A 13,595-nucleotide genomic window follows, 5' to 3' on the forward strand; every position below is an offset into this window, starting at 1 on the left:
TTTTAAATTCTTACTATAAAAACTTTACTTAAAATAAAGATTTCATATATACATATAGTGTTCAAATAAATATAAATTTCTATTAAGATCTTTTTTCTTTTGAAACCTTTAAAAAATAATTGAACTGATCTAAAAAGTTATTCTGGAAGCAAATCATCGCCTACGTCTTCATCAGCAAACTCATCTTCATCCATTTTTTTCCTTAGTGCTGTTTTTGGCCTCTCAGGTTGAGGTCCAAGTGGATCCAGGTATGAAGCATCTACATTTTGAAAAGAAAGGAAAAAAAATAGAGCTAAGAAATTTGTTCTTTTACTGAATTGCTAGAACTGGGTGGGATCAATATACTAGAACAGGGGTGTTAAACTGCTGACCCGCGGGCTGGTTGCATCATATAGAGGCCTTGCCCATCCTAGCAATGCAAAAAAAGTCACTATACATCGCAACATGTCACGTGACATGGGGAGTTTGACACCTGTATACTAGAAGGTAAAAATATAATCCAAAATTATCTTGTTAGATTAGAGAAATTAGATTACAGAATAGGAGGCTTAGAAGAATATTTGGGAGGGAAGGGAGGGAGTGGGGGAAGGAAGGAAGGAAGATGAGTCAGAAGTGTGATGTGACTTCAAAAAAGGCAAATGCAATTTTAGACTACATCAACACAAGCGTAGTTTTAAACTGTAAGAAACTATTCTACTTTGATCAAAGACCCAACTTTCAGGCACCTATTCTTTAAAAAGGTTTTACAGAAATGAATAAATTCATAAAGTGCAACAAGCATAATCCGGAACTAAAAACCATGTCATACAAAGAGACTAAACAATTAGGAAATTTTTAGCTTTGAAAAGTTGTGGGTGTGCGGGATAGAACAGCACTCTTCAAAAACCTGAAAGGGTGTCATTCAGAAGAAGGTTATGACCTGTTCTCCATTATGTCACAGTGCAAGATACAAAATAAAGGATTAAATTACAGGTAAATGGATCCTAATTGGATGTTAAAACAAAAACTTCCTAATAGTAAAAGTAATAATATTGTGGAACCAATTGCTCAGTGAAATCAATTACCCAGTGAAATCAATTATCCAATGCATGTTTCTCTTCACTAGATGTATTCACATGGAAGCCAGACAGCCATCTGTTGCGCATGTTTGAATTTGGATTCTTGCACCCAACAGAAGCTAGACTTAGTGCCCCCCCTAATTCTGTGTTAGAATAAATCACATTTCACAGTCCAAGGTAGTTATGCACTTTTCTCCAAATGTGTAAGATCTTGTGTCATGTCCTACCAAATTGTAGAGATCTTTCTCCCAGCATTACTACTGAACCTCTTCTTCTGCACTAATGAAGACAAGAATCTCTAATTTGGGAGCAGATTGGCCCGTTGGAACTTTTAAAGGAAATGTCATGAATCAGTAGGTTGGGGTCAGTTGCAAAACACGCATTCTTCAAAAAAGCAGGACTGCCAGACACATAACATGCCCAAGATCTGAATGAAAAGGAGTAGTTGGAACAAAAACTGGAACAAGCCACAAAGTCTTGCCTCAGATCTTGAATATCTGAAAAAGGGAGGAATCAGCCTCAAATTGTAAACTTTTTCTCTTCCCATATAGTTCTGGCTTTCTCTTCCAAACTCTCAATTCAATTACTAATTCCTCTCTATTTTTATCTATCCCACTGGATGCTCCTTCACTCACACAAACATAAATTCAATATCCGACAACAGACAAATATCCAGAGGTTCTTGGCTTCCTTCCCTCCTTATAATCTCCTCAATTCCACCCCTACTGCTCCCATTTTCATTTCATTTCCGGTCCCAGCTTATTGCCATAATAGTTATCCCCAGTATGCTTATAATCTTCTCCTTCAGCTCCAACACTGGATAATAACCAGCTCCTCTCTTGGCTGCTCAACTGCCATTTCCAACTCCCTTTTCTACCAGCCAGTAGTTAGAATAAGTAATCTGAGTGTATCTAGTGAGTAGGAATTTAATGTAACCAAGGACTGGTGAAGCCATTCTTTGTAACTTTAACAAAAACAAGAATTATTGCAGGAAATACATGAGGTTGGGTAAACATGGCCTATAATTGCTCATTATTTTCATATATTCTATCGCTGGAACACATTTCATGATTGCCTCCCCTAATTAAATTAAGAATAAATCTGCTGTTTGGGATATACAGTGGTACCTTGGTACTCAAAACTGCTTTGAAACTCATCAAATTTGGTACTCAACACATTCTGATAAGAACATTTTGTCCCAGTACTCATCATTTGTTTGGTATTCAATACACAAGCTACAACCTGTTGGTGTCATCTGTCTTGTGACTCACTACATTATTCATTATGAGAAAAATTTGTTCAGTACCCATCATTTTTGGTACTTATCGTGCCTCCCAGAACTAATTAAATAAATAAATCACCATGATTTATTTTTCAAGGGCATATCATCAATGTATTTAATTTCAATTTATCCTACATTTAGTTTCATTTCCATAGGCAATCTAGGAGCTCTACCGTTTGCAAAGAGAAAATTTCACTTCTGATGTTCTAAATTAATATATAAACAGAAGAAACATTTTATACAGCTCATTTTGCATTCTACAGGTTTGCAGAATGTACATGTAGGCTACTACTGAAGTACATATTATATATGATGCTTTTTAAAGATTGAATTTCATAAAGCTATATTAATTTTATAAGTGAATTACGTGGCTGAATTTGATGTGGCTGTTCAATCATTCAGGTGCTTTTTTGTGATTCAATGGACATTATTTTGCCAGGATTATTTTGTCAGTGCTTCTTTGAGGTCTTATAAGATCATACCCAGTAACAGTAACTAGTGACTATCTTTTGTCACTCTTTTTCAACTGCCTTCATTCTTCCAAGCACTTTCTTCTCCAAGGACACAGGTCGGCAACCTGTGGCCCCAGAGCCGCATGCGGCTCTTTGAGCCTTCCCCTGTGGTTCCCAGCCTCCTCTGCCTTTGCAGAGAGAGACAGAGACAGAGGCAATTGCGCTTCCCTGCTTCTCTCTCTCTCTCTCTCTCTCTCTCTCTCTCTCTCTCTCTCTCTCTCTCTCTCTCTCTCTCTCTCTCTCTCGTGTGTGTGTGTGTGTGTGTGTGTGTGTGTGTGTAAAAGAGAGTGCACTCACAGTGTTCTCCAAGGAGCTGAAAAGCTTACTGGGCGGAGCTCCTCCCTTTGCTGCGTCTCTGCAGGAAGCAGGAAGCAGGAAGGCTGACTCAGGAATTCTGGGAGTTGAAGTCCATGAGTCATAAAAGAGACGAGGTTGCTTACCCCTTAGCTTGTTGGACAACAGCTTGAAGCTTGCTAGGTGAGCAGCAGATAGGAGGGGGGGGGAGAAAGAGAGAGAGAGAGAGAGGGAGGGAGGGAGAGAGAGAGGAAAGAGAGAGAGAAAGAAAGAGAGAGGGGGAAGAGGAGTGGCAGACCAAGGGCAGATAAGGAGGGAGGGAGAGAGACAGAGAGAGAGAGAGAGAGACCCTTTTGACATCTAAAAGGAAGATAACACTGCATATATCCTTTTTTTTAACTTCTGTGTGTATGTAATTTTATTCTCTTAAAGCATTCTCTTGGTGATCATTGTTTTAATAGTATGGGTATTCCCAAGAGTCATATTTTTACTTTTATTTTTAGTGTGTGTGTGTGTGTGTGTGTGTGTGTGTGTGTGTGTGTGTATGTTTTCTGAGGTTTTCGTGGGTATTTGTATGTAGGTCTTTGGTTGTTCGGGTTTTCTCCCGCGTAAAATTGGAAGTGTCTTGGCGACGTTTCGACGAAGTCCCATTCGTCATCTTCAGGCTGGTGTTTTCAGCTTCATGCTTTGAGCAGCAATGTGTGGTCTTAGCTGTTTCTTCCTTTTAACTGCCAGTGGTGGTATGAACTGATTGGGTGGGAGCTTGGCTGTGTTCTGATTGGGTGGAGGTATGTTCTGAATGGTTAGGGGCTTGGCTGTGCTCTGATTGGCTGGGGGAGTGTTCTGTTTGGTTGTGCTCAGGTTAGTCTGAGTTGCAGAGGGGTTTAAGATTTTGGGCTGCCTTGCTATTTTTTGGCTTCTCGTTCGTGGTCGTGCCTCCTCTTCATGGAGGGTGTCAGTTTGCTTCATGTATGGATTGGAAGGGTTTAAAGTGGCTAATGATGCAGCTGTGGTCTGGCTTCTGGTTTGTGGTCGTGCCTCGTCATCGGTGTGGCTTTGGGTTTGTTTTTTTGTGTGGATGTGTGGTGGTGAAATCCCATGCACCACTTGTCCCACCACATACATCAGACAAACCAACAGAAGAATAAGTGCACGCATTGAAGAACATAAGAACTCAGTCAAAAAAGAGGAACCAACATCTTCCCTGGTCCAACACCTTAAAGCCACAGGACATGAAATTGACTTTAAAAATACCAGAACCATTGCCAAAAGTGAACATTTTAATAACAGAATAATCAGAGAAGCCATCGAGATAGAAAACGCCCACACAGCATGAACAAGCGAGATGATACCTCCCGCCTACCAGCCATTTGAAAACCCGCCCTTATTGACAAACGACTCCCTAACACAAAAAATGATACCAGACCCACACTCACAAAAACCACACAGGAGGTCACCACCACACATCCACGCAAAAAGCAAACCCAAAGCCACACCGATGAAGAGGCACGACCACAAACCAGAAGCCAGACCACAGCTGCATCATTAGCCACTTTAAACCCCTCCAATCCATACATGAAGCAAACTGACACCCTCCATGAAGAGGAGGCACGACCACGAACGCGAAGCCAAAAAATAACAAGGCAGCCCAAAATCTCAAACCGCTCTGCAACTCAGACTAACCTGAGCACAACCAAACAGAACACTCCCCCAGCCAATCAGAGCACAGCCAAGCCCCTAACCATTCAGAACACACCTCACCCAATCAGAACACAGCCAAGCTCCCACCCAATCAGTTCATACCCCCACTGGCAGTTAAAAGGAAGAAAAAGCTAAGACCACACATTGCTGCTCAAAGCACGAAGCTGAAAACACCAGCCTGAAGATGACGAATGGGACTTCATCGAAACGTTGCCAAGACACTTCCAATTTTACGCGGGAGAAAACCCGAACAACCAAAGACCTACATATACACACACACACACACACACACACACACACACACACACACACACATACATACACACACACACCTATAATAAAGGTAAAAAAGGATATATGCAGTGTTATCTTCATTTTAGATATCAAAAGGATTTTGCGGCTCCCGGTGTTTTGTTTTGGTGGGAAAACGGGTCCAAGTGGCTCTTTGAGTGTTTTGGGTTGCCTACCCCTGCCCAAGGATATTATATGCTCCACATATTTAAGCTACATTATCAGCACTCCCACTGAGCAGCCCATTTTATTTTATTTAGTATTGAATTATATACTCTTCCTGATGTTCATTATAAGCACTAGTGGCACAGCGGTAAGAATGAAGGCTAATTCTGCCCACAGTCTGGAGTTTGATCCTGACTGGAATTGAGGTTGACTCAGCCTTCCATCCTTCTGAGGTTGGTAAAATGAGGACCCAGATTTTGGGGGGGCAATATGCTGACACTGTAAATTCCGCTGAGAGAATGTTGTAAAACACTATGGGGCAGTATAAAATCCAACTACTATTGCTATTGTTACTGAAGTCCAAAGTATTCTCAACAATTTTCTCTAGCAACATAGTTCAAAGGCATTGACTTTTCTTCAATCACTCTTTCTGATGGTCTGGTTTCCATGCAAGACTTTGGTACTAATAACTGGGGAAACATAACTCATTTCTGATATTTCTTCATATGTTGGTTAGATATATCAAACACAATGAAGTAGCAGATACCTTTTTTATTTTATGGCTAGTCACTGTCCCTGTAAAATTTTCAGCCTACAGTCTGTTACTACTTCAATATTTCTACTTGTATTGGCATGGCATTTGCCATAACCTAGTTTTTTTTACAAAAAAAACCTGAAGAATGATCTTACTTTAGCACTTTTTTCACAATTAACAGAAGACCCCATAAGTCTTTCTTACTTCCGGATACCGAAGTGTCATCGCTGGAATATCTAGGTTGATGTTTCTTCCCAGATATGCTAGTGATGTCTCTTTGATATCAGTTTTAGGCTCTACAGGCAGTTTTAATTCCATTTTCTATTTCTTCTAGTTCAGCAATGATAATATGTTTTGCATACTGAAAAAAGTCCACATGGTAGCTTTATATATATATATTTTTGATATGAACTTTTTGCCTAAAGAGTAGTAGTTCTCCTTTCCTGCCACTATAAACACTTACTTATACTAATGATTTAAAGAGTTAAATTTTGGTCTTCTCTGTGTATCTGAACAATTCTATGAAAGTAAATAATTAGACACACACTTACCTATTTCTTTATTAACATTACTTTCATATGGCTCATTTGTTCCTGGCAAAGATTTCAATTTCGTACTCAGACGTTCTCCTTTAATTGTTGTGCTACCAGGTTCTGACATAAGAGAGAATAATGTTCAATATAATTTTAGGTCAACGTAGCACAAAGTCTTGGTGTATATGAAATTTTACAAACTTAGAGCATTCCACTATGACCAGATTCTGACTACGAACCAATCTATTCTGGATTACTATTTTAGTAATCCTTACAGCTACTGATAAAATTTGTATGGTAAATAGCAAAAGCCATTTACATGCCTTGCCTAAGACATTCAGTTGAATTCAAAGTTGAGTTGAATTACAAACCCTTCTGGCTCACAATCAACATTTCTAACTACAACCTGTATCCACAAAATGCCACCTAAGCACAATAACATCAATAAGGCGAGATATAAATCTAATAAATACTGTTGCAATGACATAGTGCACATATTGTTTACATATTGTAAATTCCTTACATGTAATTGTACATGTACAATGAAAAACTTTGCTATGTAAGATTCAATTACATAGTGATATCATGCTCTTCTCCCCCAAGGCAGGCCAGATTTTTACTATCAGAATCAGAGTCATCAGGGGTCTTATTATTTGTTAGTTTGTTAGTTATGACATCTCATAGGTTCTTCCCCACTATTCCCTGAAGACCTTACAGGTTTCCTTGAATCTGGTTCTCTTCGAGCAATTATTTTCATGATGGCATGTTTCTTATTGGAATTATATACTTCCATAGCCTGCATGTTTCTGTTCTTACCAGAGAAGCATGTTTATTTCCATTTGCTTAACAAGTTGCTAAAATGCAAATTAACGACCTGCATTTTAGTTTTGCTGAGACTGAATTTTATTTGAATGACTTGCTCACACAGATGATTTCCATATATTTTAGAGATCAGAGTTTAAACATACGACTCTTTCATTGTGATGTTTTAGTTCTCTGCTGGGTTTTAGGGAATGTTGCTCAGAAAAAAAAATGTTTGGCATAAAATTTTCTACAATCAATCATTTATTCTTCCTTATCTCTTCAGACTGAAACACAATGGATAATTTCAAGCAGTATTTCCCAAACTGGTGTAAATTATCCAAAATTTATTTTAAAAAAAATTTTTTTGACACACGAACCTATTAACCAATCACCACATGGACATTTAAATTGGTTTATCCATATTGGGTAAAAAGGACATTCTGATAAGCGGTTTTGGGTAATAAAGGAAAAAGTTTGAGAATCCCTGCTTTAAGAGATTTGCCTTTGTTTGAAAGAGCTGTTTGTAATAGCTTTAAGAGGTCTTATCTCTTATCCCTTCCTTCTCCTTTCCAGTTATCAATTCCTTTCACCCTCTTTCTGGTGGAAAGAGGATGGGAAAAGATGTGTTTGCATATGAGAATAATTTGTTTGGGTGAGAGAAAAAAAGGTTGGTATACCCTGATAGTGATTGTGGAACTAATAAAGTAAAGCTTTCTGATGGATATACTGTCTCTTATCTGCCCCTTATCTTTCTGCATATAAATTCAGTCTGACACATTTATATTTATAAAAGAATCAAGCTGAATCCCCCAAACTAAACCAAATTCTTTGTTATTCTTCAAAGAATAGTAAATTAACCATTAAATAATGCAAAACAAGGGTCCTTGGTGCTCTCTGAGCTTGGTTGTTTTCTTGCAGTTGTTTCATTACCTAAACCAGGTAAGGAAATTTGGTTAATGAAATGTCTGCAAGAAAACAAGCAAGCTCAGACAGCACCAAAGACCCCTTGTTTCAACCCTAAGCTACAAATATTCTCCTTTATTGATAATGTTGAAAATATTTAAGCTGCTAAATTAGATTAAATAGAGTACACTAAACAATACACCAGGATTAACCTATCTGGAAAAAACATCTCCAGAAGGTCTATTAAGGATTAAGGGACCTGGATTAGTTCTTTCCTCCAGATTTTGGAGCATTCTGCTCCAGACCTCTGAATAATCCCTTTCTTTGTGGCATTCAAAAAGTGGCCTAAAACATGAGTTTTATAGTTACAGGCTTTCACGTTAGGAGAGGAAGAGTTTTAGAGTTAATACCACATCAGAGTCTTCTGATTGTGGCAGACAATAAGCTGATGCCAGTAGGGAAATTTAAATGACCTCTTGACATTTCTGAGTCTGAGCTTTACTTGGAGAAGGGACAAGCTACAAAATAGAAAGAATGAAAGAAGAATAACAAAAGGCAAGTAACAGTACAAAGGCCCAAGCAAATATGAAATGGAATATCAATACTCCAGATCACCAGGATAAGAAAAGATCATAAAAGAACATCTACTGAGACTATTTTCTGATCATTATGAGCTGGTAAATGATACACCATGTAACATACAGTATATCTGTGAACAGAAGTTTTCTCTCTGAAATGGTAGAAAATAAACTTACAAAAAATGTTACTTCCATGCAAGTTACATTAGATGTGTAAAGCTCAGAATTCTATAACCTACTGAGCTGGCACTGGACATGAGACTGGCTATTGTCATCAGGTAAAGTTCTTTCATTCGACTGAAACTTAAGTGCCTCCAGTATGATCCAAAATTCTGAGTTCAAAGCATAATCTAAAAGTCTACTGCCTTTTCACATGGGATCATAGCACAGGGTACCTAATCCTTCATGGTATTGTATTCCTTGGACCTCTATGCCCAACAAATAATCAGAGAATATACAATAGCTAGTTATGCAAGAGGACTGACAACTTTAGCAAGTGATATTCCCTCAATTGCTTTAAGTACCAGTACTAGATACCACATACTGTAGTGTCCTTCTGCCTTGCTAAAAAGTGGTAAGATTCTAGCAAATGAAGTTCTTAAAGTCTCCCACAGAACATTGTAAGAATAGCAAGGGCTTTTCATTACAGATGAAATCCTCAATTTACAACCATTCATTTAGTGGCTGCTGAAGTTACAACAGCACCGAAAACAGTGACTTATACCTGGTACATGCAGTTATGATCGTCACAGCATCCCCACCCCATGATCAAAATTCAAATGCTTGGCAACATGTATGTATTTAGGCTGGTTGCACCTTCCTGGGGTCATGTGATCACCATTTGCAACCTTCCCAGTTGGCTTCCAACAAGCAAAGTCAATGGGGGAAGCCGGAGTCATTTAATGACTGCATGATTCACTTAACAATAGCAAGAATTCACTTAACAACCATGGAAAAAAGGATGTAAAATTGGGAGTGATTCACTTAATGACTGTCTTGCTTAGCAATGGAAATTGTGGTCCCAATTGTGGTCATAATTTGAAAAACCACCTGTATTTGCATAATTTGCTATATGGGAGCATTCTAAAACTTTCATCTAAACCCACCCACACAAAGTCAATGCCTAATATTACCATTAATCATGCAACTGTATCTAATCATATTTCTGTTCACCCTGAGCCTGAATGATTTTTTTTTTTAATTATTTAAGTCAGTCTTCTGCAACTTATTTCTTTCCAGATATGTTGGGACTATCATTATTTCCAGTCAGAAGAAGCTAAAGCCAGGTTAGTTGATGGAAATGATGCTCCAAGACTTCTGGAACATGGCAGAAAGCTAACATAATAAAATAGCAAATGAAACCCTACAGTGATTCATCTCCAGAAAAGGATTTTGAGAAAATGTTTCTTCTCTCGTTCATTGCAATGTTTTCCATTCCATAGTACAGTAAGCAATATCAGGAATAAAATGTAATATTTATAGTTGTAACATTCATGTGCACGCTTTCAATTGCACTTCAAAAAAATTTCTTCATAACCTATGTTACACAGTACACCATAAGAAAGATAAATGAAAACAAAGCCAAAATTAAATATATAAAAGCTTAAGGCTATAACACTCCATGATGCAAGGCAAATACCATGGAAACACGTGGCATAGTTTTTAGTCTTTAAGCCCTAATACCACTCAAATTCTTATGACAATGTTTCATGGTCTGAATTAAAAACATTATGCGGTATGGCACACCAAAGAGAGAGAATACTGAACCTCTGTTCTTAAAAAAGTTACACAAGAAACAACTTTTGAAATTTGTCCCAGTTTCTAAAGCAGTGTGTGATACCGTGGCATTTGTATTAGACTGAATACTTATAATGTAAAAATACATACTGTATTAGGCAAGTTGTGTACGTGTAGAGGATTGTGTATGACAGTATATAACAAATTTGTGTGATGCTGTTGAAAAAACCTACCAAATTCAATAAAGCAAACCTGACAGATTTACAAGATGAGGAACAGAGATAAACTAAACTGAGACATTGCAAAAATGGTCACGTTCACCCAACTTTAATTGGATTAGTACTCACCACCTCCAGCACTCCCTTCTCTACGGGCACGGGCACTGCCATTTCTGCCAGACCTGACACGCTACAAATAATGGAAAAGGCAGAATTACTGTTTAATATCAATAATTATTATAGCATTCTTTTACACAAATTAGACCTCACAGTTCTTCCTGAGACCACTTACTGAGTTTTAAGGCTAAGAGGGATTGATTGGGAGGAAGAATACAAATACATTTGCCCAAATTACTGTATACTCCTGAAAATACTATATATTTCCCTGAGCTTCTTGGATTATGAGTCTTAAACATCAATAGTGCAATACCTGGCCCTTGAAAAAGCGATACAGACTGAAAATTGTCTTTTTTGAACGGATCTCATATGCTGAATTAATACATTTTATTTTATTGTAGTATTATTATTATTGACTTTATTGTATTGATGGACCATAAATCTTGCTTTACCAATGGGAACATTTAGGGCAGTGGTTCTCAACCTGAGGGTCGGGACCCCATTTGGGGTCGAACGACCATTTCACGGGGGTCGCCAAACAATGCAGCCCGCCATTTTTTCCCCTTTTCCTTAGCTGTGCTACTGCCTTTTATTCTACTGGCTTTTGAAAGCCAATAGAATAGACTCTCTTGAATAGAGTCTAATTCTATTGGCTTTCAAAAGCCAATAGAAATTGTCCAGGCTGTCTCTGCCCTGCTGAGACCGCCAAAAGTCCCATTCTGCAAATGGTGTTGCACCAGTTGAGTAGTCCTTGACTTACGACCAGTTGAGTAGTCCTCGATTTACAACCGGTTGGGGGTCGCCGCATTAAAAAGGTTGAGAACCACTGATTTAGGGGCATGCAGAAAAAACTTCAGTAACCTCTTTAAAAATAATATTTTCTGGATTTTATTGGTCTGCGTTTATTTATTATTATATTATGGCTGATGAAGAGCAAGCTATCTGAATTAATGCAATCAAGACCAGAATTGAAAAATCATCAAATTGTGCAAAAAAGCAGAAGAAAATCATAGATCATATATTCAGCTTGTGCACGATGATTATACAAAATGACTATAAACTATAAACGTCACACAGTCATTAAAAAGATAAAAATTATCTTTTTGCAGTAATGAAACATTGGTAGCAACATGGAGTTGAAGAAGTAATTGAAAATGAAAAGGTTTAAATATGGTGGGATTTCTGAATTCAAATTAATAACGTTTTAGTACATGACTGTGGTTGAAAAGAAGAAAGCGTGGATAATTCAGGTGGGAGACTGTAGAATAGAAGTTAAAGAATTGGAGAAAATCAGAAAGTATCAAGATTTGAAAATCACAGTTGAAAAGTTATGGCATTAACGGCCAGTGGTGGCCCCAGTGGTTATCAGCACACTGGGTGCCATACCAAAAGGCCTTGGACAACACTTAGAAAATCTGCACATTGACAAAATTTTTATCAGTCAATTACGAAAGGCAGCATTGCTTGAATGCAAACACTATGCTGACACATGATGACATTTAGTTCGTGGGAACAACTTGATGCGTATCATTAGTTGAGCCACAGACAAGAATGTGCTGTGACCTTTATGGGAGCAGCCATAACCAAAGTGCTAAGTGTTTTTATCTTTTGACATGTTTTTATTGTCCTGAGTTAAAGTAAACATAAATAGACTTTTACCATTACATGTTGTAACACTCAAAAGCTATTTTGGTGTATTATTAGAAAGATGCAACACAATAAAATCAGATTATATTCTTAAGATTATTGAAGTAACTTGTGCTTTTAAAAATGACTTATACCTGTTCCCTTAGTTCTTTCAATTTTTCTACTCTTTTAAGCTTTGTTGCATATTCTTGCACTTCTTTCATTCCCATATCTGTGCAGAGTCGAACCAAGAACCGTAAACCTAGAATATAATAGCCACAATATTAACGTAACAAAAGAACAGGGTTTTTTTTCTCCTAGCACTAATAATGTGAAAAAAAATGTGGGGAAAAAAACTGAATGGGAGTAAAAATGTATTCATTTGTGCAACAATACAATACAACACAGCATGGATTGGGAAACTTTTTCTGTAAAGGGGCAGATCCCTTTCACTCCTTCATCCCTGTGGTATGGTTGGAAGTTTTGCTGGCCAAGAAGGGTGGCAGCCATCGGACAATGCCAGCCTACCAGCAAGAAAGTCATTGAACGGAAAATATTTCATTGTGACATTAAATTCCCTAGGGCTTATGATTTCATAGCACCACATTTCTTAGACAACAGGAAATATTAGAATCCTGCCTGAAAATTCTCTTTTCACTTTTGTTAATAAAAGAATGCATGTCTTTTCCCAAACTATTGTACTTCTATAATAAATCCTGAAAAGTGAGAAGGATAGTCTTTAAATGGAATATATTAAAGTTTTAAAAGTCACTTTTAATTAGATAATTATTATCATAAACATACTTATTAGGTAGTAATGCCTATTAAATATTATAGCACTTACTGTCTACACCATACATCAGAATGTACTTCTAGAGAGTGCCTGTCCCCGACAGACTTTTATGAAGTCTCATAAAAATCCACCTTGTGCAGTCTAGATTCCATTAACCTCATTTTGCTTTCTATCACATTTGATACCCTGCCATATAACAGAATAACAGAGTTGGAAGGGACCTTGGAGGCCTTCTAGTCCAACCCCCTGCTCCAGCAGGAAACCCTATACCATCTCAGACAAGTCCAGTCTCTTCTTAAAACCCTCAAGTGTTGGAGCACCCACAACTTCTGGAGGCAAGCCATTCCATGGGTTCATTTTTCTCTGTGTCAGGAAATTTCTCTTTAGTTCTAGATTCGTTCTCTCCTTGATTAATTTCCATCCATTGCTTCTTGTCCTGCCTTTAGGT

The 13,595-nt window shown here is 37.8% G+C and overlaps 1 protein-coding gene across 4 annotated transcripts in view; it reads right to left on the reverse strand.

The window, feature by feature from the left end:
* The window catches only part of IFT88 (intraflagellar transport 88), a 46,563-nt gene continuing 32,968 nt past the window's right edge, over window positions 1-13,595 (reverse strand). For all 4 annotated transcript variants that reach the window (XM_039351479.1, XM_039351481.1, XM_039351480.1 and 1 more), the window contains 4 exons: window positions 12,510-12,616; window positions 10,741-10,801; window positions 6,390-6,491; window positions 1-259 (listed from right to left, as the gene is read on the reverse strand). In XM_039351479.1, the coding sequence (XP_039207413.1) occupies window positions 138-259; window positions 6,390-6,491; window positions 10,741-10,801; window positions 12,510-12,616 (392 nt within the window). In that variant the 3' untranslated portion in view covers window positions 1-137. The remainder of the gene's footprint in view (window positions 260-6,389; window positions 6,492-10,740; window positions 10,802-12,509; window positions 12,617-13,595) is intronic.

The sequence above is a fragment of the Crotalus tigris genome, unplaced genomic scaffold (genome assembly GCF_016545835.1).
Source record: "Crotalus tigris isolate CLP2741 ecotype Arizona unplaced genomic scaffold, ASM1654583v1 scf7180000018371.15429387391:27106975, whole genome shotgun sequence".
NCBI classification, from domain to species: Eukaryota; Metazoa; Chordata; class Lepidosauria; order Squamata; family Viperidae; genus Crotalus; species Crotalus tigris.